The sequence below is a fragment of the Zootoca vivipara genome, chromosome 5 (genome assembly GCF_963506605.1).
Source record: "Zootoca vivipara chromosome 5, rZooViv1.1, whole genome shotgun sequence".
Classification (NCBI taxonomy): Eukaryota; Metazoa; Chordata; class Lepidosauria; order Squamata; family Lacertidae; genus Zootoca; species Zootoca vivipara.
The window spans coordinates 41,903,459-41,926,498 of record NC_083280.1 but is presented as its reverse complement, the minus strand read 5'-3'; the positions used below and the strand labels follow the sequence as shown (position 1 = coordinate 41,926,498).

The window sequence follows — 23,040 nt, the reverse complement described above, 5'->3', positions numbered from 1 at the left end:
AGTAACTGCATTTTATTAGTTTTAAATGTTTTGCAGATATTCAAAATGTTTTGGGTGTTTTTAACTGTTTTGCAATGTTTGAAATGCATTAGGGAGGGGATTCCACAAAAGGGGAATGACCACCAAAAGGCCCTGCATGGGTCAACTGGGCAGTATCTAGAAGCCATCAGAGATGGGAAACCTCTTGCTCTTCCCTGTCTGGGCTACACCCCCCCCCCAGGTGCACATCTGTCAGGGTGTATGTAGGGACCAGTAGGGCTTATACTGGTAGTGTATAGGGTAGTGTGTAGGGACACAACCAAAGGTGGGTGGGGCACCTGTTTTTCTCTCTCCCTCCCTCTCTCTGCCACTCCTTTCCCCCATTACCTACTCTTCTTGCCACTTACATGAAATTAAGCCGGGGGTCACAGGTTGCCCACCCCTGCCTACCAGTTTCATCCAAAAGCTCACAGAGCCAAATGACACAACACAATCACCTTATCCAAGAATGGCAACTCTGAAACTCACTGGGAATTATTCATGCCATGGAGAGTTGAATCATTAAAAAAAACACAAGGAAAAGGTCCCAGATGGCATAACTGGTAGATTGTTGATATGCCTCATGGTGTATCATGACAACAAGGTTTGATATTGCCCCTATGTTTTTCAACATCTGGGTGAATCACCCCAACTTATTCATAGGCTATGTCCACATTCTCAGCTGGCCTCAACTGACATTAATCTAAACACTGAGCACTAACTTAAGCCCTGAGCACTTCCTGCACAATTATGTTTATGAGTTTGGTTGCCTTGATTACTGTGAGCATGTCTATCACCAGACAGCCAGAGAACATGTGGACCTCCAGATGTTATTAGACTCTCATCAGACCCAATAGACAGAATAATAGTTGTTGTCGAACAGCATCTGGAGGGCCACAGGTTCAATACCGGTATCTCTGAACCTAATGGATAGTCAGGGACTTTCAACAAAAGAATGTTCCTTGTTGGCTGGAACGCTCTCTCCTCAACATTTGGAAAGGGAGACCCTTCAGAGTGAGAGAAGCAATGTCCGAGTATGGGAAAAAGAAAGTCAGTTAAAGCTGGAGTTGAGCTGGATGGAGACTACTGTGAAAGCTGCAGGGGTCCACACGTTTGTTCTTGGAGCTTGATGCAGCCTGTTTTGAGGAACCTGCTTCTCTGTTTACAAAACCTGTGCTTGTATATTAGTATATAAAGAGATTACAGACAGCATAAGCCTCCAAAGGAAACTAAACCCTGTAACCCTGCCTCTGGATATCTGATTGTTTCAGGAAGTGGGAGAACTTAGCATTATACTTAAGCATTATATTCATTAACCTCTTTGGGCCTTTTGTAGCCAGGCTGGACTACTGAAGTGTTACAGAAAAATATAAACAGTGCAGAGCCAGATGGACAGACGGCTAAGGAAGGATTAAATTTTAGTTGAGAAAAGATTAAAACTGCCAACTTCCACTGGCTAGTCTAGCAAGGACCGATAAGGGCTGCACCAATTTGCTCACGGGGAGAACCAATCACCATTTCTGCATTTTTCCTCCAGCAATGGATGACTAAGAAGTGCCTAAACACTATGCAAACATCGGAAGGGGGAGAACTGTACCTCAGGCTGCAGATATCAATTTGCTTGCTTAAAGAAAATCAAGATAACTCTGGTGGTTCTGGAACTTGCTGGGTGGCATGGCAGGGAAAAGCTAAAGGGAAGGCCAGCTAGAAATGCAGTGCTCCTCACAATGGGATCTGCCTAGCATGAAACACAGAGGGCTGTATCCAGAGCAGAACCAGCACTGGTGTAGCAGCAGCAGCTACATTTCCTCTCCTCCCCCAATGTGCCCCCAAAGTCTTCTCCAGTGCCCCATAACCTTCCAGAGCTGAGTTGGGGGGGCGTGCTGCAGGGGAGATGAGAGATGGGGAAAGTTCAGTTCCACTAGTGCAGCCCTTACACTCTGTGCATCCTAAGGTAAAGGTGAAGGGACCCCTGACCATTAGGTCGAGTTGTGACCGACTCTGGGGTTGCGGCGCTCATCTCACGTTATTGGCCGAGGGAGCCGGCGTACAGCTTCCAGGTCATGTGGCCAGCATGACTAAGCCACTTCTGGCGAACCAGAGCAGTGCACGGAAACGCTGTTTACCTTCCCGCCGGAGCAGTACCTATTTATCTACTTGCACTTTGACGTGCTTTCGAACTGCTAGCTTGGCAGGAGCAGGGACCGAGCAACAGGAGCTCACCCCGTCGTGGGGATTCAAACCGCCAACCTTCTGATCGGCAAGCCCTAGGCTCTGTGGTTTAACCCACAGCACCACCCGTGTCCCCTGTGCATCCTACCATGGTTCTAATACCTCAAGCAGGCAGCATATGTAATGAGCCCTCAACAAAATGCATGACATGGCAAATCTTGGCAACAAGGCTGTCCTCTGCCTTTTTGTAGCCTGAAGCAAAGACTGAGGTCATCATGCAGCCTGAAGCTAGTTTTCTGACTATAACTGATTGTCAAAGCAGAGACAGAGATGGAGAAGAGGGGCTGCTGACAGGCAAGACCACCAACTCTCTTTTGAAGAACTTCTTTCTAAGCAAGGCAGGATACGATCCCTTTCCTCCTGCCTTTTTTTTAAAGGTATGCACAAATGTAACTTAAAACAAACAAACAAACAAACTTGGCATGATTTTTCTCCCACTGAGCCAGGCTGGCATTCCTCCTGCATTCATAAAGCAATTGACAGGCAGACATATCAGCAACTCAAACACTGATTCAGTCATTGGCTTTGTACCAAGTGAGGGATGCATCTATTTCTTCTCTATGTCTGCATAGCACATATTTGTTCACAAGTCTGTCCCATTTCCATGTCAATCTGTGATTATTATTATTTTATCACACAAAAATGTGCATTATTTCTGGATGTATTTCCCTCACAAAATAGGTATTTTAGTACACATTCCACCTTAAAATGTTCGCCTCACTATGTATTTTATCCAAAATCAGAGGGCTGCATCATTGAATTTGGAGAAAAGCAATAAAACAGAAGAATAATTGTATTATCTGCCTATGGAAGTGCAAGTCAGAATTTGTTTGTTTCAAAATTCAGAAGAAATGACCCCCTGAAACCTCCTTACTTGCACCTCTTCCTCCTATGTTTCCAGTGAGGCTATTTGCCTTTATTTTTGCTAAAGCATCTTACGTACAGTATATTTATGCAATTAAAACTACATTTCCCTCCTACCGGTAACTCTCACCACCCTCCCCATTTTTTAAGAGCTGAAAAGCTGCTCCAGGAAGGGAATTACAAGAAGGTGGGTTTGTGAGGTCATAAGTTCCAGCTAATTAGCAAAATGCCCACCCAGCTCTTGCAGCAACTGAGCTTAATCCTGGAGAGAAGATTGTACAAGACTGAACAAAATGTGTTGAGTAGGCTTCACATACCAGTTCCACTGTCCAAATGATGTGCATTTGAGTGTACTCTTGGGGTTCTCACAACCAAGCACCGTCATCTATGGCAGTGGTCCTCAACCTTGGGCCTCCAAATGTTTTTGGCCTACAACTCCCATGATCCCTAGCTAGCAGGATCAGTGGTCAGGGATGATGGGAATTGTAGTCTCAAAACATCTGGAGGCCCAAGGTTGAGGACCACTGATCTATGGCACCTAAACTATGATCCCTGCAGCCTGATTAGGCCTTTGTAACATGACCGGCTCTCCTTAATTGCTCAGATCAGCAGGAAAAGGTGCATTATACAAATGTAACTTAATCAGCAAGACAGACTTGCCATGTAAATACCGGTAGCCACTTATGGTATGTCACTTATTCACTGTGTTTCTCTCAGTGAGCACACATAACATGTGGAAGCTAAATGGGTACCAGGAAGCTGTAGTCAGCTATGGCTCCCCAAAGTGTATCCAAGCCACGTGTTTACATACAGCATTAATCAAGCCTGGATATCAGACATTCAGCATATTTGTTCAGTGGGAGGGTTGAACGGATAGGGGGAGAAGAGATATTTGACAAGTGTGGGAAACCTTTGACCCTCCAGATGTCACTGAACTGAAGTTCTCATCATCCCTGGTCATTGGCCATGCTAGTTGGACCTGATGAGAGTTGTAGTTCAGCAACATCTGGAGGGCCAAAAGTTCCTTATGCTTGGCTTAGGGACTTAGTTTTCCAGCATCCTTATTTGCACAGCTCTAATTAGTGTGTTAGGGACACGGGTGGTGCTGTGGATTAAACCACAGAGCCCAGGGCTTGCAGATCAGAAGGTCGGCAGTTCGAATCCCCGCGACGGGGTGAACTCCCATTGCTCGGTCCCTGCTCCTACCAACCTAGCAGTTCGAAAGCATGTCAAAGTGCAAGTAGATAAATAGGTACCACTACAGCAGGAAGGTAAACACTGTTTCCATGCGCTGCTCTGTTTCGCCAGAAGCGGCTTTGTCATGCTGGCAACATGACCTGGAAGCTGTATGCCGGCTCCCTCGGCCAATAATGCGAGATGAGTGCCGCAACCCCAGAGTCAGTCATGACTGGACCTAATGGTCAGGGGTCCCTTTACCTTTAATTAGTGTATTGCAGACTCTCTTGTAAGTGTGTCTGTTTTCTGACCTTTTGTTCACCCTTGAAGAATGTCAGGAGCCAAAGTTCATGTGGTTAAGTGCATATGACAGTGTCTGCAGCATATCAAACAAATCCCACATATTATTGCATCCACCAACCATACACAGAATCTCCACGCTGTTTACGGTGGGTTCCTTATCTGCTGAGCTCACCACCAGCCAGCGCCCCCCTCTCCCCTGCTAGGGCCACCGGCTTTACTCTCTAGAGATTCTCCAAGATAGCAAGGTCTGTGCTTATTCTGCCAAGTACAGAAGTTGGTTTGGCCACCAAATTAAACACCCTGATTATTTCCATCATCCTTTAAAGTAAGGGGTTTTTTTTGAAAGGCATTTTCTAGACATTAAGACTGCTAAAATAAACTTTCATGTTTATTTTAAACATGAAACACGGAAGGAGCATCAAGTAAAACTTTAAGTAGTAAGTGATTGGGACATCTGTGTCCTTCATATGTGGTAGTAGTAGTAGTAGTAGTAGTAGTTTGTTGTCTCAAAGTTTTTTACAAAATAGTTCTAACAAACACATCCCACCCACGAGAAGAGGCCACAGACATCTAAAGTTCTGCAAAGGCAAGGTTGAAGGTCCCGATAAAAATAAACTTTTTTATCCGTAGCTATTTAGCACTCCCCAGTGACTAGCTGAAGCATTATAAATGATCCCCAATAAACAAAGTTGCTTGCAAAATTCAGTTGCATGCAAAAGTTGCATGCAAAATTCAGTTTTTTAAAACTGGAATTTCAGCTGAATTTGGGATATCTTAGCTCAGATTTTTTGTTATTAGTACAGTAAGGTAAAGGGACCCCTGACCATTAGGTCCAGTCATGACCGACTCTGGGGTTGCGCGCTCATCTCGCATTATTGGCCGAGGGAGCCGGCGTACAGCTTCCAGGTCATGTGGCCAGCATGACAAAGCTGCTTCTGGCAAACCAGAGCAGCACATGGAAACGCCGTTTATCTTCCCGCTGTAGCGGTTCCTATTTATCTACTTGCATTTTGACGTGCTTCCGAACTGCTAGGTTGGCAGGAGCTGGGACCAAGCAACGGGAGCTCACCCCGTCACAGGGATTCGAACCGCCGACCTTCTGATCAGCAAGCCCTAGGCTCTGTTGTTTAACCACAGCACAGATTATCAATTGCCTGATGACAGCTAACTCTGCTTTCCCTTTTCTAGCCCAGGGTCCAGCTGATGACAAGGCTGCAGGAACACTGAGCAGCAGAGGCTCTCACTAACAGCTCAGAAGTCAACAAGCCTGCCCCACCAGTTTTCCACTGTGCCAAGTTTTGTCTTCCTACTCTAAAGGCCAAAAAGAGTCTGCTGGGGAAGGCGATGGATGTGCAAACCCAGAGGGAAAGAGCCTCCCTTTTGCTAAAGTTAAGCACTTTGCACACTGATGGTGCTATAACAGCAACAACATTCATTTGCAACACTCCACATACACCCCGCATTTCAGCATAATTGCTGAAGAACACAACTGGGTGGTTCCTGATGCTTTTGAACACAGGAAAAAACAATAACCTTGCTTGACCTGAGGCGACTTCCACAGAAGCTGTAAGATGCTGCTGGCTTGAGATGTGGAGTAGAACCCAACAAGAAAAGTGTCCCACTGCAATTCAGCCACCTTTCATAAGGAATACAAACTAACCACGCCAAAATGCAGTTCAGGGGTAGAGTATCTCTTGTGCCTGGGGAGAAAGTCCCAGGCTCAATCCACAACATCTTCAGCTAAGACTGGGAGAGACCCATGTCTGAAATCTTACAGCTGGTCAGTAGAGAATACTGAGCTGAATGGACCAATGGTCCGATTCAGCAGAAGGCAGCTTTCTATGTTCCTGAAATGGCTAGCTCAAATATGCAGGAGTTACTGCAAAGCCTGTAAGCCACTCCTATTAGGGCAAGTGCAAACATGGCAACACGGCACTGAGAAACCAAGGGACACTAAAGCAAGACTTCTTGCAGCAAGAGTGTCCCACTCGGACATATTCTGCACTTTTCTGGAATTGCACGTGAGTGTCACTCCACAAAATACCAGGAAAGTGCACAGCCTGTCCCTTGGTTTCTTAGTGCTGTATGGCCATGTTTGCACTTGCCCTAGTAGAAGTAGCTTAGAAGCTCTGCAGTAACTCTTGTACCACATAACAGCATAACAGAGATGCAAAGGCTGGTTTCAAAGAGCTGCCTAGGATCTAACCCTGTGCTTGAAACCTGAGCATCTAGGAAGCCAGGCTCACACCTGGGCAGGGAGCATAGCAGGGAGCCCCTGGCAGGGCAACAGCACATTGCAAACCTAACTAAACGGCACAAACATTCCTGGCATAAGGGACTTGAACTGGCAAATGCCCAGCCCAAGAGGGGGAAAACAAGGCACAGCCACAAAGGAGAGCCTAAGGAGAAGGCTGTCAATTAGCACGCACAGAGAAAACAACAATTAAGCTTCATAATATTCCAGATGATTGACATAACAGGTGTTTTCTTTTCAAATGCTGCTGTAGGGAAGGGCTGTAGCTCAATGACAGAACATCTGCGGAAGATCTCAGGTTCAATCCTCAACATCTCCAGGTAGGGATGGGCAAGATCCCTCCCTGCAACCCTGGAGAGCTGCTGCTGGTCAGTGTGGACAATACTGCACTAGATGGACCAATGGCCTGATACCATACAAGGCAGCCTGTTGTGATCCAAAGCCCTGCTGTTCATATGGGGCTGGCTGGCGTGGAAATCCAAGCACAGGTAGCTTCATCACCACCGCACCTTTCCCCCTGTCCAACCTACCTTGCTTTTCTTTGACGTAGTGCCTCAAGGCGCTGGGAGCCGTGCGCCGGTACAAACTATTCCGCTGCCAGGCTTCACCCTCCCAGTCCAGGCTCCAGTCTGACCGCCCTGCGCGTGTCCTTGGACATCCACCTCTCCACACCTGCAGTCCCGGCACTCCAGACTGGCCAGCCACAGTTTCTGCTGCCCCAGAGTCCTCGTCCACCACATTACGTGGCTTGGCCATTTCACAGGCAGACGCCAACCCCCCACTGCTGCGCTCGCATCCTAACGGCCAGGACACTTGGTCTTTTGGATCGGCAGAGATGTTTCTACAATCCACAGTGCTGTTCTCAAATGTCCTCCCTGAATTCTGGGCATCATAAAGGAGGTCTCCATGCAGCACATACTGGCCCTCCTCCTCCTCCTCATGGCATTTCCCATCTGTTCCGCTGTACTCCACGTACCTGTCACCTGCCTTCTTAAAGTCTGCATCCAAGCGTTGCTCAGCTGTGCACCAACCATCTCTCTTCCCATAGTCATCGTCACTGCCACTTTCTCTCCAGTGGTTCGCACCCCACCTGTCCACGTTCCTCGAGGCTTTGATGCCAGCATCCACGTAAAAGCCATCTTGATACCAGCTGTAGGGCTTCCTGCAAGCTGCTCGGGTGGCTTTCTCACTATCTGTGTAGTAACCAGCTTCCTCCAGGTGACCATTGCCTACTGCCTTGTGCTCCTCGTACACCTTGTTCCTGGTTCTCCTCCTTCGGTCAGTATATTGTCCGCCTTCCTCCCCACAGTCCCTGCAGACTCTGGCCATTTCGCGGTCTCTGTACCAGATCTCCCCTTTCCTGAAGTGACCACAGGCTCTGCCCACTGACCTGGTGGTGCCGTACAGTTCCCTGCTCCTGCGCTTGTTGTCCCAGTCACAATCACTGTTCTGGCCACTTCCTCTGGCACCATCTCCTTTCCTGGTGGAGGAATTGTAGTCCTCATATTCCCAGCTGGGGAACCAGAGGCTCTTTGCCTCTGGGAAGGTGCACATCTTCCTCTTGGCGTGCCCCCCCCCCTTCCCCAGGGTTCAGTTTCTTTGCGACATCCAACCCCCTCTCCCCAACCTCTCCCCGCACCTCACCCTGGGACTCTGCTGACTAAACACCAGCCACAGAGAAGCAGCATAACCTTCGTACCCAATAGGCAGCAAGTCCAGACAGCCTCACCCACCTGCTGGCAAGTAATGAATAACCAGAGTCCCACAGATGAGAGCTGTGGATTGGACAAGTTCCCTGCCCAAACCGGCTTCTCTGCTTTCCAGTGCCCTCCCTCCCTCTCTCCCTCCCTCCCTCTCAGGGCTCCTTAACACAGGGAAACAGAAAGCCTGTGGCTTAAGTGGCCACACCCCAGGAGTACTTCCCTGGGGCAAAGGAAAAGGGGGATATGCAGGTACTGGGGAACTATAGGCTGGACCCACCCGGGCTATCTCTGATCTGCTTGTGGGAGAAACAAAGCCATCCTTGGTTTTTAAAGGCAGTGCTTTGTGTTTACTGCTTTGTTTTCTGTATGGTTTATTTTTATGGACACCACTTAGAAATGCTAAGGATTAAATGGTGCATGAATACCTTAAATAAATAAAATATATAAATATACAAATATAGGTAAAGGTAAAGGGGCCCCTGACCATCAGGTCCAGTCGTGTCCGACTCTGGGGTTGCGGTGCTCATCTCGCTCTATAGGCCGAGGGAGCCAGCGTTTGTCCGCAGACAGCTTCCGGGTCATGTGGCCCTATTTATCTACTTGCACTTTGATGTGCTTTCGAACTGTTAGGTGGGCAGGAGCTGGGGCCGAGCAATGGGAGCTCACCCCGTTGCAGGGATTCGAACCGCCAACCTTCTGATCAGCAAGCCCTACACTCTGTGGTTTAACCCATGGCGCCACCTGGGTCCCTTATTTATATACAAATATATAAATATACAAATATACATACACACACAAACACACACACAGAGAGAGAGAGAGACAGTGGTGCCTCGACTTACGAATTTAATCCATTCCGAAGGCACCTTCGTAGGTAGAAAAATTTGTAAGTCGAAAAGCACCATTGGAAATGCAATTTCCCATAGGAACGCATTGGAAACGGAAAAATTCGTAAGTCGAAGCAACCCCATCTAAAAATTCGCAAGTCAAAAAAACCCTATCTAAAACCGCCGTGGTTTCCGTTCGACGCTTCAGGTTACAGACTCTGCTAACCCAGAAACAGTACCTCGGGTTAAGAACTTTGCTTCAGGATGAGAACAGAAATTTTGCTCCGGCGGCACAGCAGCATCAGGAGGCCCCATTAGCTAAAGTGGTGCTTCAGGTTAAGAACAGTTTCAGGTTAAGAATGGACCTCCGGAACGAATTAAGTTCTTAACCAGAGGTACCGCTGTATATACAGCCACCCTGGGTCGCTCATGAATGCACAAAAACGCACACATTTAAAGCTGTTCTGATTCCACACGTACATCACAAGACTGTATTGTTTGATCCATGAGAGCCCGGAGAAACCAATGATTTAAGAGCCCCAGGCCCTAATAGGGTTCACATTTCAGGTCAAAAGTATTTTCCCCTAGTCAAGCCACTATTTCACAGATTCAGTGCGGTAACTTGAGAAATATACTCCAAGCACCTAGGAATTTGCATGAGAAATATTTAGCTCAAGGGACAAAAAAACTATTCCATGGCATCAAAAGCAGACTTCAACAGCTTGTGCAGGAACCTGGTAGCCTCAGCAACCAATAGTTTTCATTCCAAAAGAATGCAGAGGAAAAACCTGAAACCATGTTGGCAGTTTTTGCTAATTAGATAAAAGGAGGGAGAGAGAGAGAGAGATATCTGGGAGGGATTTCAGGGGTCATGAAACACAATTACCAGCCACTCCCCTTGGATCCCTGCCCATATTTTACCAAGACTACTATGATATCCTCAGCACATTTTTTCACATATACTGTAACTCAATGCTGTTTTTCCAGTTCTCTCTGACCCCTCCCCACAAAACGAGAATAAAAGCAATGCTGTCAGCAGTACCAGAGTGAGGACAAGAAAATGCACAGGACTCCCATTTAAGCATGCTGCTTCTTCCTAGAGAAGCATCCTTGAGACAAACTGTTTTGATTTTGCTGGCCCCGTTTTGTAAACCGCCAATGGCGCTGGCATGTTTCCACAACGTGCCTTTCACCTCACAACAGCTGACACAGGCATAGCTGCCAAGTTCTCCCCTTTTTTAAGGGAAATTCCCTTATGATGAATAGGCTTCCTCACGAGAAAAGGGAAAACTTGACAGCTATGGACCCAGGCTGTGTCTGTCAGCGAGGCAGTTTACTCATTCAAGTGGAGTAACGCTTGTGGACAGGAGGTGCCTGCAGGACTACAGGCCCTGAGAAAAGGCAGAAAAGGCGGCAGAGGTGCCCTGAAGGTGGGTGGCCAAGTAATGGAGGGAAGCAGAAGACAAAACTGGTATTTTGGAGAATGAGTGCATTGTAGTGGTTAGAGTGTCAGACTAGGAACTGGGAGACCAGGGTTCTAGTCCCTACTTGACCATGAAGTTTACTGGGTGACACTGATCCAGTCACAATCTCTCAGCCTAACCTACCTTGTAGAATTGGTGCAAGCATAAAATGGAGGGGGAGGACTACGTATGCCACTTTGAGCTCCTTGGAGGAAAAGTGGGGTATAAATGTAATAATAATCATTTAAAAAACCAGAATGACAGAGGGAACAGTATAAAATAAAAACACTCAAGAAATATACCGTATATTCCGGCGTATAAGACGACTGGGCATATAAGACAACCCCCAACTTTTCCAGTTAAAATATACAGTAGTTTGGGATATACTGGCCGTGTAAAAAATACGACCCAGAGTATAAGACGACCCCCGTCTTTTGAGAAGATTTTCCTAGGTTAAAAAGTAGTCTTATACGCAGGAATATATATATATGTGTATTTATTTTCTTTTTTTGTTGTCTACGGTAGCTCAAGCAAGGAGAAAGACCATTCTTACTGCCTCTGCAGCGGTCAAAAGGAACTGTGTGAGAAGTGGGAAGCCACAGATCCTTGATCATGTGCACTGAGTTTAGGAGCCAACTGCCTGTCAAAATGCTAGTCCAGTGGCAGAAAGTTCCAAAGCAATGTCTGTGCAGGTGCAGAACCCAAGTACAGGACTGCCCAGAAACCACGAAGAGGAAAACAGGAAAACCTGGGGGACAATAATCAAGCAATTGTGGGAGGCTTAGAGCAGGGGTAGGCAACCTAAGGCCTGGGGGCCGGATGCGGCCCCATTGCCTTCTCAATCCGGCCCATGGACGGTCCGGGAATCAGCATGTTTTTACATGAGTAGAATGTGTCATTTTATTTAAAATGCATCTCTGGGTTATTTGTGGGGCATAGGAATTCATTCATTCCCCCTCCCCCCCCAAAAAAATATAGTCCGGCCCACCACATGGTCTGAGGGATGGTGGACCGACCCACAGCTGAAAAAGGTTGCTGACCCCTGGCTTAGAGGAAACATCAGCCAGGAACCTGGGCAAGAAATCTATCCTCTCTCTCCAACAAGAAAGAAACAGCAAAATGGAAGCTCCTGACTCCACCCAGCTACCAGTAAGTCCAGTGCCACCTAGTGGCTAAACTATACAATGACACTATCCACATGCAAGCAAATTTGCCTAATCCTTTATTCACTCAAGAATTTGAGAAAGGGTTTCTTTTAAGTGCATCTTCCCCAAAGCCCAAGTGGTAATGTCCTCACACACTGGATTACTGGTAGCGAATTGCATAGGATTCTACATGTCAGAACTGATATATATACAGAACTGTTCTGAACTTACCTTTCAGCTCTTGCAGTTCCAAGTGCAGGCTGGACATTTTGCAGTCACAAAAGTCCAGGTTTTCCAACGTCTCCGCTCGCCCAGGCCCACCCTGTTGCTGCTCCAGCATTGTACTGAGCTCTGCACGGGTCTTGCTGTAAACATCCAGTTCTCGCTCCAGTTCCTGGATGCGATTCACCAGGAAGAGGCATGGAGACGCACCTCTAGGCTCGTCGCTGCTGCCTTGTCTCTCTTTGCTCCCTGGCTGCAGCTTGGCAGGAGCTGGGCTCCTCCTCTGGCTGCTGGGAGGTGGAAGCGGCGCTGGCCTGGATGGCCTCACAGAGGTTGGCAGAGCCTGAGAGGGAGGTGTAGTTTTGGGGCTGTGGCCTGCAGGCGAATGAGGTGAGGCAGAGACTGGGGTGCTAGGCCGGGGAGGCGGTGGCCGTAGCACCTTCCTCCTTGGTGGAGTGTGCTCCACTGAACCGCGTACGATGTCCTTCTCTGAGCTGAAATCCAGGATGGAAAAGTGCCGGGAGGTGCTATCGTGCTGGGGGGTCCCGCAGCTGCCATGGCTAATGGGGCCTGCCAGGCTCTGCTCAAACTGAGCCAGCTGCTCTGTCAGTTTGGAATCGAGGTCTCCACAGCTCTCCCCATGGAGCACCCCTTGGGGACGCTCGACCCGAGCACCACGACAGACAGGCCAAGTGTCCAGGCCCTCGTGGGTCCCACTGAAGCTGGAAGAGCGGGATTTGGGCTTCCGCCGCTGGATGTCCACGTAAGCAGCCAAGTCCTCGCAGCGAATGTTCTTGTGGGAAGGGCTGTGAGCCTCTCTGCCCCACTCCAAGGGCTTGCAAGCCTCTGGGTGGCTCCATGAGGTCCTTGAGCTCTGGTTGGACTCTGCGTTACTCACCTGACCACAGAGTTGACCCTTTGGCTGGAGAGCAGGCTGAGGTATGAAGGAAACTCCATTTACGGCTTGGATAGGGTCCACAGAGGGACAGCTTGACCTAACTGACGGAAAAGATTCCAGGCAGCCTTCATTTGGGCGGCTGAGCATTTCATTCCCTTTGAGCTCAGAGTCCAACTGGTCTTCATGACGTAAAGCAAGGTAGCCAGGCTTCTCCTCAGTGCAGGCCGGGCTCTGTCCAGGCTCCTCCCACATGGCAGGAGGACCTGCTTTGGGTGTGCTGGTCACCTCAGGGTCCATGTCCTTTGGCAGACACCCAGATTCCCATTTCTCCCTAGCTGGGGGGCTGCTCTCCTCCAACCTCACAAATCTGTGAGGAAAGATGCCACGTCTCCCTCGAAGCTCCCCCTCCAGCCAACCATCTTCCAGGACGTCCAGAATCCGAATCCTGTCTCCCACCTCAAAGTTCAGCTCTGCAGACTCCAGGGCTTGGAACTGATAGAGAGCGATCCCATAAGGCCCCAGAAACTCCTCGCCATCACTCCATGCTTTCTCCTCAGGCTGACGGTATGTTCCTTTCACACCATTAACACTGTGGATTTCTGAGGTCGTGGGCTCCTCTGGACCAACCTTGGCTTTTAGCGGACCCAAAAGCTCTACGAACCCCTCAGGGAAGATACCTTGGCGACCCCCAAGCTCTCCTTCAAACCATCCAGGCTCGGGGACCCCCACAATAGTAATCATATCCCCTTCCCGGAAGTCTAGCTCCTCTTCCAGCTGGGCTGAGAGGCTCATCAGCGCTCGGGCCTGGCCCAGGGCATAGGGTGGCATCTCTAGGGTGGTGCCGTAAGGCGATCGAGGACCGAAGGCCGAGAGGCAGAGTTCTCGCACGCATGATGAGGGGAAGAAGCCTCTGGCTCCCAAACAGCTTCGGCCTTGGGGCCAAGGAGAAGACGCAGAACCATCTAGAATCACAAGGTCTCCTGCAGGGATAAAGCATATGAAGTCAGGGGATTTCTAAGGTGTCACCTACAACAACCCCTTGCTTAGAACCCGCCAGGGTTCTAACACTAGGAGATATAAGTAACCCCAAAGCAATCAAGGGCTCACAGCAATCTAGACAGCCCTTGCCAACAATGGGCATCGCAGGGCTAGGAAAGGTGGGCCATGGGCAACTATTCTGGGCACTTTCTTTCTGTTCTAGGTGCTCAGAGCTCAACCCCAGGCATGGCAAGTCCAGCAGAGCATGAGGTTGCCAGCAGTAAAAGCCCTTGGATCGTTGTGGCTGGAGTTCTGGGGAAGAAGACACTAGGAAGGGGTCTCTTGGAGAGAAGGACCAGGCTGAACAGGCCCCTCTTTGACTACCCAAGGGATTCCACCAGTACCTCTCTGCAAGGTGAGGCTGCCAGGCTCCTGGGAAGTAAAATTGCTGGTGCAAACAAACAGCTTTTCTCCTTGTTTCAAAGCAGGAACTTCCATGGGTTCCACAAAGCTGCTGGGAAACTGTCCTAGAATGAGAGAGAGAGCACACTGTCAATAGCAGGGAAATGTTCCCATGGACACAGATTACACAAGTGCCTCTGCACCAATACATCCCACTGTTCTCTAGGACATCCAAGCATCTCTTTCCAGGGACTCAGCTAGATTGGTAAAGAAAATGTGTTTTATATGCACTGTATATGCAATATAACACCGTGACACCAGATGGCACTGTGGAGTCTGGTCTTTCCCAACAGGATTTCCAGTATGAGTTTACAATGTGTTTAACTGAATCGCTTCTTTGATGTGTCTAGATCCAGCCCAGGTGTCTGTAATTCTCACTGAATCACCCTTCGTTAGGCCAACCAAAACGTCACAAAATAGCACGTAAGCTTTCAAGCAGGAATCTTCAAAAGGGGTGAAGAACTTTTTCCCTTTCCATCTAGCCAAATGAAGAGTTCTGAAGAAAACTGTAAGATTTAATTTGAACCTTTCTGTATGGCCTTGTTTGATATGTTTTGTTCTTTCTTGGAAAATGTATCTTTTATAAAAGACCCATCCATCATGGTGTGTTTTCTTTTAATGAATCCACCCTATTCCTGTGACTGTAATTTGTTTTAACTGTTTTTAATACTGAATTTTAAGCTGTAACTCACTCTGGGACTTGATGGTGATGGACTGGTATTAATTATTATTATTATTATTAGTTGGGAGCCTATCTTGGTAAGCCAGGAGGCAGATCCAGATGTCAGAATCCATTCAATACAAAGGCCACATCCTAGCACCTAGACAGACCTGCAGGATCCTCCTCTCTCCAATGAATAAGCCTTATTTTAGGTAAAGGTAAAGGGACCCCTGAGGTGCTCATCTCACATTATTGGCCGAGGGAGCCGGCGTACAGCTTTCAGGTCATGTGGCCAGCATGACAAAGCCGGTTCTGGCGAACCAGAGCAGCGCACGGAAACACCGTTTACCTTCCCGCCGGAGCGGTTCCTATTTATCTACTCGCAGTTTGACCTGCTTTCGAACTGCTAGTTTGGCAGGAGCTGGGACCGAGGAATGGGAGCTCACCCCGTCACGGGGATTCGAACCACCGACCTTCTGATCAGCAAGCCCTAGGCTCTGTGGTTTAACTCACAGCGCCACCCGTGTCCCACTAAAGCCTTATTTTACTCCAGTATAAACTTCAGCATTGAGAACAAAGTTGAAATGATTCATTTTATTTTAATGCATTGAAAAGATTACTCCACAGCATGTACCTGGAACTTGAAAGGATTTTGAGTTGAGGTGATGAAAATCCCTCTATGCTGACATGTTACCTCCAGCTAAGAAGGCCTTGTCAAACTTCCATGTTTTGCAATGGAAGGAGGCAAGACAGGACTGCTACTACAGATCCGGCTTTAAGCTTTGCCCTGTGGTGCATGCAGGACCAGAGTCCTGAGGGAGAAGGAAAGGAAAGCTTGAGAATAGCACCCTCTCCTGGCCACGAAGCATTCTCTCTCTGGTACGTCTCATTTACACTAGCAGTTGCTGGACGGCTATGCAGCTTGCTTCAGGCTCAGTCTAAGAATTTACAAAAGGAGAAGTGAAATCCTCAAGCTCCGGTGACCTGCATCCTGCTGCCTTGACAAGACAGCAGCCACTTTGATCATGCCACAGTAATGTGGACAAGCTTAGAGCAGTGGGAATGATCCATTATGAGAGGGCGAGAGAGCAGGGACTGGCACGCATCTTCTTCTTTCCCCAGGGCTGAGGGCAAGAGACTTCTCCCCAAGTGGCCAATTGCTAATGACAAAAACTGGCACAGCCAGGGGAGATGTACACTTGGGGAGTGTACATCTCCCCTGGCTGTAGAGTGTTGTTGTTGTTGTTGTTGTTGTTGTTGTTTAGTCGTTTAGTCGTGTCCGACTCTTCGTGACCCCATGGACCATAGCACGCCAGGCACTCCTGTCTTGCACTGCCTCCCGCAGTTTGGTCAAACTCATGTTCGTAGCTTCGAGAACACTGTCCAACCATCTTGTCCTCTGTCGTCCCCTTCTCCTAGTGCCCTCAATCTTTCCCAACATCAGGGTCTTTTCCAAGGATTCTTCTCTTCTCATGAGGTGGCCAAAGTATTGGAGCCTCAGCTTCACGATCTGTCCTTCCAGGGAGCACTCAGGGCTGATTTCCTTAAGAATGGATAGGTTTGATCTTCTTGCAGTCCATGGGACTCTCAAGAGTCTCCTCCAGCACCATAATTCAAAAGCATCAATTCTTCGGCGATCAGCCTTCTTTATGGTCCAGCTCTCACTTCCATACATCACTACTGGGAAACCATAGCTTTAACTATACGGACCTTTGTCGGCAAGGTGATGCCTCTGCTTTTTAAGATGCTGTCTAGGTTTGTCATTGCTTTTCTCCCAAGAAGCAGGCGTCTTTTAATTTCATGACTGCTGTCACCATCTGCAGTGATCATCTGCTGTAGAGTGTAGAGACACCAAACGAGCCTTTTCAAGGCACAGATCAAAAGGTGGCTCTCAAGGGAAGACCCAGCACCGCAACCAGGACACCAACTGGCTTGCTGGTTTCAGTGCTTTGCCATCTGCTACATTGTTCAGGGCCCTGTTGTCATGCTAATCTCACAATATGAGATCCCTGAGTATGTTGAGACATGCATCTTTTATTAGACTGGCTGGCTCGTTGAAGGAAACTGAGGAAAGGGAGCAAAGCAAGCTTTTGAACATAGATGATAGGTTCCAGCTGAAGGTTTTGAAGACCTTATGACCGCATATGGAGGCCACATCAGACCACTTCATGTGGCGGCTGCAAGTATAGCATCTTCCATTTGTGTGTAGTTCACCAAGTTCATAATTGAGCCCATTTCCTTCATGGCACTGCAAATGCATATCACAGGGAACTCTTATTCTAATGCGTTAGTAACTGCAAAATTGGCCCTCAACTCCTTAACTGTGTTCTTTATCCCTCATCTTCTGGAGAGACTGCTGGGGCCACCAAGGAGATATCGGAGGCCTGTTTCTGGTACTTGGCTGGTACCGGTATATCCAAAGCTCCCAATTAGAGGGGGGGCATTTACTTAGCTTTAATCCCCACACACTCTGAGTTTTGCTTCATGCTGGCTTGCTTCTAATCCAACCATTCCTATGAGCCCAGCGCAGGCCTTTTGATTCCTACCTGTGACTCCTTCCTTCTTCCCAAGGAGCCAGAATTCGTCTATGACTGCCAACACTTCTATGACATCCCCCACAAACAGTGGCAACTCTTCGGAGACACTGGGGCAGAAGTCAAAGACAGCCCGTACCACAGAGCCTGCCTCCATCTTTGGGATCTGCAACGAAAGGATACAGAGTCAAGGCCTAGGAAACAGTTGTGTCGTGTCACAGACTGCAAGGGGAATTTTACATAGGAGCAGAGATTCAGGAGCATTAAGCAACTCCAGAAGTAGCATGGAGGTTTGCATCAGTCTGGATACAATGGGAATGGGGAATGTATGACACTCCATATTTTGTTGGGCTACACCTCCCAATGTCCCTGACCACAGTGACCAGGGCTAACGGGCGCTGGGAGTCTAACAACATCTGGAGGGACACATGCTTCCCATTCCTCAGATACAAGATCACATTTGTGTAGTAGTGTAATCATTTGCACCCCAAACCCGTGTGGCCACCCTGTATCTCAAGTTCAGCACAAGGGAGCTCCATATGCTCTATCTTCTCAGCCAGCTCCGTTCAACAGGACTGAATGGAGCCACCACCAGACTGCTATCCTTTCCAACAAATATCTGTGGCCAGTGCTTGGTGGTGACCCTCATTCTCTACAAACACTTCACAGTAAGACATTAGACTTTGTCTGAACAGCAGTCCATTCTGACTCCTGTTTTTTTTTACCTGATTCTTTCCTACCCTTCTTTTCTGCTTACATCAGCTGGTAGAGTATGAGACTCCTAATCACAGGGTCATGGGTTGAGCAAAAGGTTCCTGCACTGCATTGCAGGGGGTTGGACTAGACCAGGCATAGGCAAACCGGCCCTCCAGATGTTTTGGGACTACAATTCCCATCGTCCCTGATCACTTGTCCTGTTAAATAGGGATGATGGGAGTTGTAGTCCCAAAACATCTGGAGGGCCGAGTTTGCCTATGCCTGGACTAGATGAACCTTGTGGTCCCTTCTATGATTCTATGATCTATTATCCTTTTCAACATTTCTTGTATGTTGACCTTCAACCCCTCCCCACTCATTTTCTCCATGCTTTGCCTTCAAAGATTAGTTCTTGATGAGTTTAGCTCAGGGATAGTCAACCTTGGCAAGCAGTGGGGGTGGGGAACCATAGGTCAATGGAAGACCACTTGTTTTGTATGTAGAAGGTCTCATCCTGGCACCTCCAGGATACAGTGATACAGTACCTGATGGTGGGAAAGGGCCTATGCCTGTGAGCTTGGAGAGGCACTGCCAGTCAGAGCAGACAACACTGGACTAGATAAGACAACTAGCCTGACCTGGTATAAGGTAGCTGACTACGTCCCTATGATTATCTGGTAAAGGTTCTTGATACTGAATCTGACCCAGCTTCCACCAAGCCCTGGGATCCCACAATGCCTCCTGCAAAGATTCACCTACTGTCCAACCTGCCTCAATAATTCACAGGAAGCAGTTAACCTCCTTGGTAAAATGCCATCCAGCTCAGAGGGCTGTTCTCCATCAACTGCATTACAGGAAGGGCCATTTGTCATTGTCAATGCATTTACATTTCCCACAAATAAATCTGTGCTCAAAGCAGTTCACACAAAAAATTCAAAGTCTAGCTGTAGTAATATCCTAAGTACAAAATACGACATATACTGGTAATATCACAGCAACATAACACTAAGAAAGTAATAACCAACAATTAGCTCAGTTGGTTAGAGCATGGTGATGATAACACCAAGGCCGCAGGTTTGATCCCTGTAAGGGACTGCTGCATATTCCTTCATTACTGGACTAGATGATCCTCAGGGTCCCTTCCAGCTCTACAATTCTATGATATACAAATAATTAGCAGTTCATTTACCATATATAAACATTTAAGTAAGCATACTGATATAAGGGAATAAAGGCAGATTTTTGCCTATATCAATACAAATAGGTCAAGTTCAAGTATCTATTTGGACTTCATTGCTGGGTAAGTGTTTCTCCCCAGCCCCAAACAATTTTGTACTTGTAAATGGGGAAAAAGGCACTTTATTTTGTTTTTACCGATGTGAGGGGAGAAAGAAGCACAACACTGGAACTAGAAAGCCACTCTGGAAACATAGTCCAGACTGTGTATTAGATCCAGGCAGCACTATCAAGGACTTTATTTTTATCTCTCTTCTTTTTTAAAGGAAAGGGAGGATTGCACAGGTAAGTCCAAAGTATCAGCTGGGATAAATATCATAAAAGGAAGAAAGATGAGTGACCCTCGTTCATAGATGGTGTGCAAACAGATCGGATCCTGTGATAGGAAAGAGAGAATCAGGCAAGCGACCTCAGTCCCACCGCTGAACAGGCTCCTCCGAAAGAAAGATGCACTGTTTGGGCTGGCATTTTCCAAATGACCAGACCACCAGAAAGTTTGTTGTGAAAAAGCAATGGAAGTGGTGGGCAGTGAGGGGAGGGGGTAGCCATTCTGGACCATTCCCCCAAGCTCCAGAATCAGGCTGTGTGAAAAAAACCAGGAACGCAGGGTCAGGAGAAGGAGGAATTCCTGTAAGGAAGGGACAACAAGATGGAACGGAAGCTTAGCATTTCCCTGACGCACAGAAACTGGGCTCTGAGCTGCAAGCAAGCTATGTGCAAATGGTGACAGGCACAATCTATAAGAAACCCAGAAAGCAAATCCCTATACTGCCACTTCAAAAAAAAAGGGGGGGGGTCCTCCCGACCCTAGTAGGGTGGTCAACATTTTTACGGCTTCCTGCTCCTGCACCTGCAACAGCAGCTCAATCAGATGCTAGCAGGTGGTAAGGCTGATCGCAACACTATGAAAAGGTTTGCTTGCTGTTTCTGCACATCAAACTGCTGTTAAAAGCACAGGAGGGCAGATTGCTCTTTCAGGACAGGTGGCGACCCTATGCTCAGCACCTTTAGAAAAGGGAAACTCAGCTCTATTCCAGGGCACTTAATGGGGAAGGGGTAAGCCCTATATGCCAGGGATACAGATTGCCCGAGCCCCATATATTGTGATAGCTGATACACTGACATAGCTTTGATTCCTGCATTGGAGCAGGTTAGACTAGATAACTTTGGGGTCCCTTCCTGCACTATATTTCTACGATTCTACTCCACATTGCTACCAACATCAGAAATCAACAGACACAGAAAACATGAAAAAATTCCTTCAGTAGCACCTTAAAGACCAACTAAGTTTTTATTTTGGTATGAGCTTTCGTGTGCATGCACACTTCTTCAGATACACTGAAATAGGAGTGTGCATGCACACGAAAGCTCATACCAAAATAAAAACTTAGTTGGTCTTTAAGGTGCTACTGAAGGAATTTTTTTATTTTACTTCAACTCAGACCAACACGGCTACCTACCTGTAAACAGAAAACATGGTTACACATTAAATGGCACACTTGCCTTTTCTCAGGCAATCAAGAGTACCATATTCGCTCACCACCACCACCACCCACAAAAAACCCCAATTACCCCCCTGTGATAAACATGCACCTCAGAGCAATGTCCAGGGCACTAGGTGCTTAGATTTGAAGAGGAACAATGCATAAAGCATACAGGATGGCTGAGCGAAAGAGCTAGAGGGAGCAAATGTGTTTTGCTGATGGCATTGGTTTTTTATTATTATCAGGCACTAGCAGCTTCACTCATGGCAACAATGTGAAGCTGGCATTTCTCAGAAATGCTGCCTTGGCAATTCCCAATGTTTAAGCCTCAGGCAAACCCAGAAACATACCATAGGTTACACTTCAAATGATACTCCCAGGCTGCAGTATATGTACACTGAGTTCTTCCCCGGACCTCTGTGGAGCACATTAGATCAACACTTCCCACCCCACCGACCCGTAGATTTGCTACCGGTATCTATCCTAGAGCATCAATAGCGACTGGGACCATTTCCCTGCATGTCTCCCGTGTCTCAAAACCACAGAAAAAAGGAGAAGTGCTCACTTGCAAAACGGGGTGATGAAGTTTCAGATTCTGATGCAAAATACTGTCTATTAAAGCAAGTCAAGGAAGCAGCGCAAGTTAAATGTGATACTATACCTCTACCATTTCAGTACAGATGAATTCTGCAAAATAGCAATGATTATCCTTCAATATCACTGATCTGAGCTCAAAGTCAATAAAATGATGCTGTTGCTCTGTAGAAGGAAAAGGAGCAAACTAACAAATTTCTGCAAGGTGCATGTTCTTATAGCTCCCACATCCCTCCATGAAGTCTGTGTTTTCCAGTTGTCAAGAAAAAAACTGTATAGATCAAGTTCTCAAGTATCATGCCTGTGAAGCTGTGTACACACTTCAGTTTACTCTGCATCCAGTGGTTTGGAACATACAACATTAGCTGCAATACACACCTGTCCTGTATCTAGCCTGACATTTCTTATGAAATACTGAGTTTTTATGTTTAGCGCAAGCCAGCTTTGATGTGAATTAAGGAAAAGAAGGATCTATCTGTGTTTTAAGATGGCAATGTGTACACAGTTGAAATCTCTCAAATTAATGTCCTGAAGTTCTTTGAAACAATTTAAAATGCCCATCAGGGTTCCATTCAGTCATTCTATTTCACTAATCCTTGATCACGAGTGTCTAGAAATCACCACCACAAACACAAAACATTTCCATGAAGTAGCATGCTAAACCTTAATTATTCACTATACGGCAGGAACAAAAGACATTCTTTGCCCATTTGTCTTAATTCAAGAATCTGTCACATGCTAAGAAATCTCAGCCCACTTTGCATTGAGGTGTGATTAAGCACAAGCTAAACTTTGTGTCTGTCTTGCCTAGAAAATTGCACAGGCCATTTTTTATTTTGCAATAACATGCTACAATGTAGAGAAACCAATGTTTAAATAGTGTTAAAACGCAGGACACAAATTAATACAATCTGTCACAAATACAGCCCAACATCACAAGGTGCAATCCAGGACAGAACAGGAGTCCCTGGCAGATCTGGACAAACACCCACAAAAGCATCTGGCAGACTTTAAAACAGGATAGGATACAAGATCTGGAATTTGAGACGGGAGAAAAAGAAAGGAGAAAGGAACCACCATATAGATATAGACTGAAATTGTGATATGGGCAGGCAGCCCTGTTTAGGGAAGCTTTTAATGTTTAATAGATTATTGCATTTTAATGTTCTGTTGGAAGCCACTCAGAGTGGCTGGGGAAACTCAGCCAGTTGGGCGGAGTATAAATAATAAATCATCGTTGTTGTTGTTGTTGTTGTTGTTAGAAATATGCAGAGAAAGATAGAGTTATTT

At 47.1% G+C, this 23,040-nt stretch overlaps 1 protein-coding gene across 3 annotated transcripts in view; it reads right to left on the bottom strand.

The window, feature by feature from the left end:
- The window catches only part of DNMBP (dynamin binding protein), a 53,570-nt gene that overhangs the window by 19,884 nt on the left and 10,646 nt on the right, over positions 1-23,040 (bottom strand). The window contains exons 2-4 of one of the 3 annotated variants that reach the window (XM_035133837.2): positions 17,753-17,906; positions 14,488-14,610; positions 12,217-14,085 (exon numbers count right to left, since the gene is read on the bottom strand). In XM_035133837.2, the coding sequence (XP_034989728.2) occupies positions 12,217-14,085; positions 14,488-14,610; positions 17,753-17,897 (2,137 nt within the window). In that variant the 5' untranslated portion in view covers positions 17,898-17,906. Of the gene's footprint in view, positions 1-7,377; positions 8,649-12,216; positions 14,086-14,487; positions 14,611-15,840; positions 16,324-17,752; positions 17,907-23,040 lie in introns of those variants that run through there. The other 2 variants (XM_035133839.2, XM_035133841.2) reach the window with 2 other exon arrangements.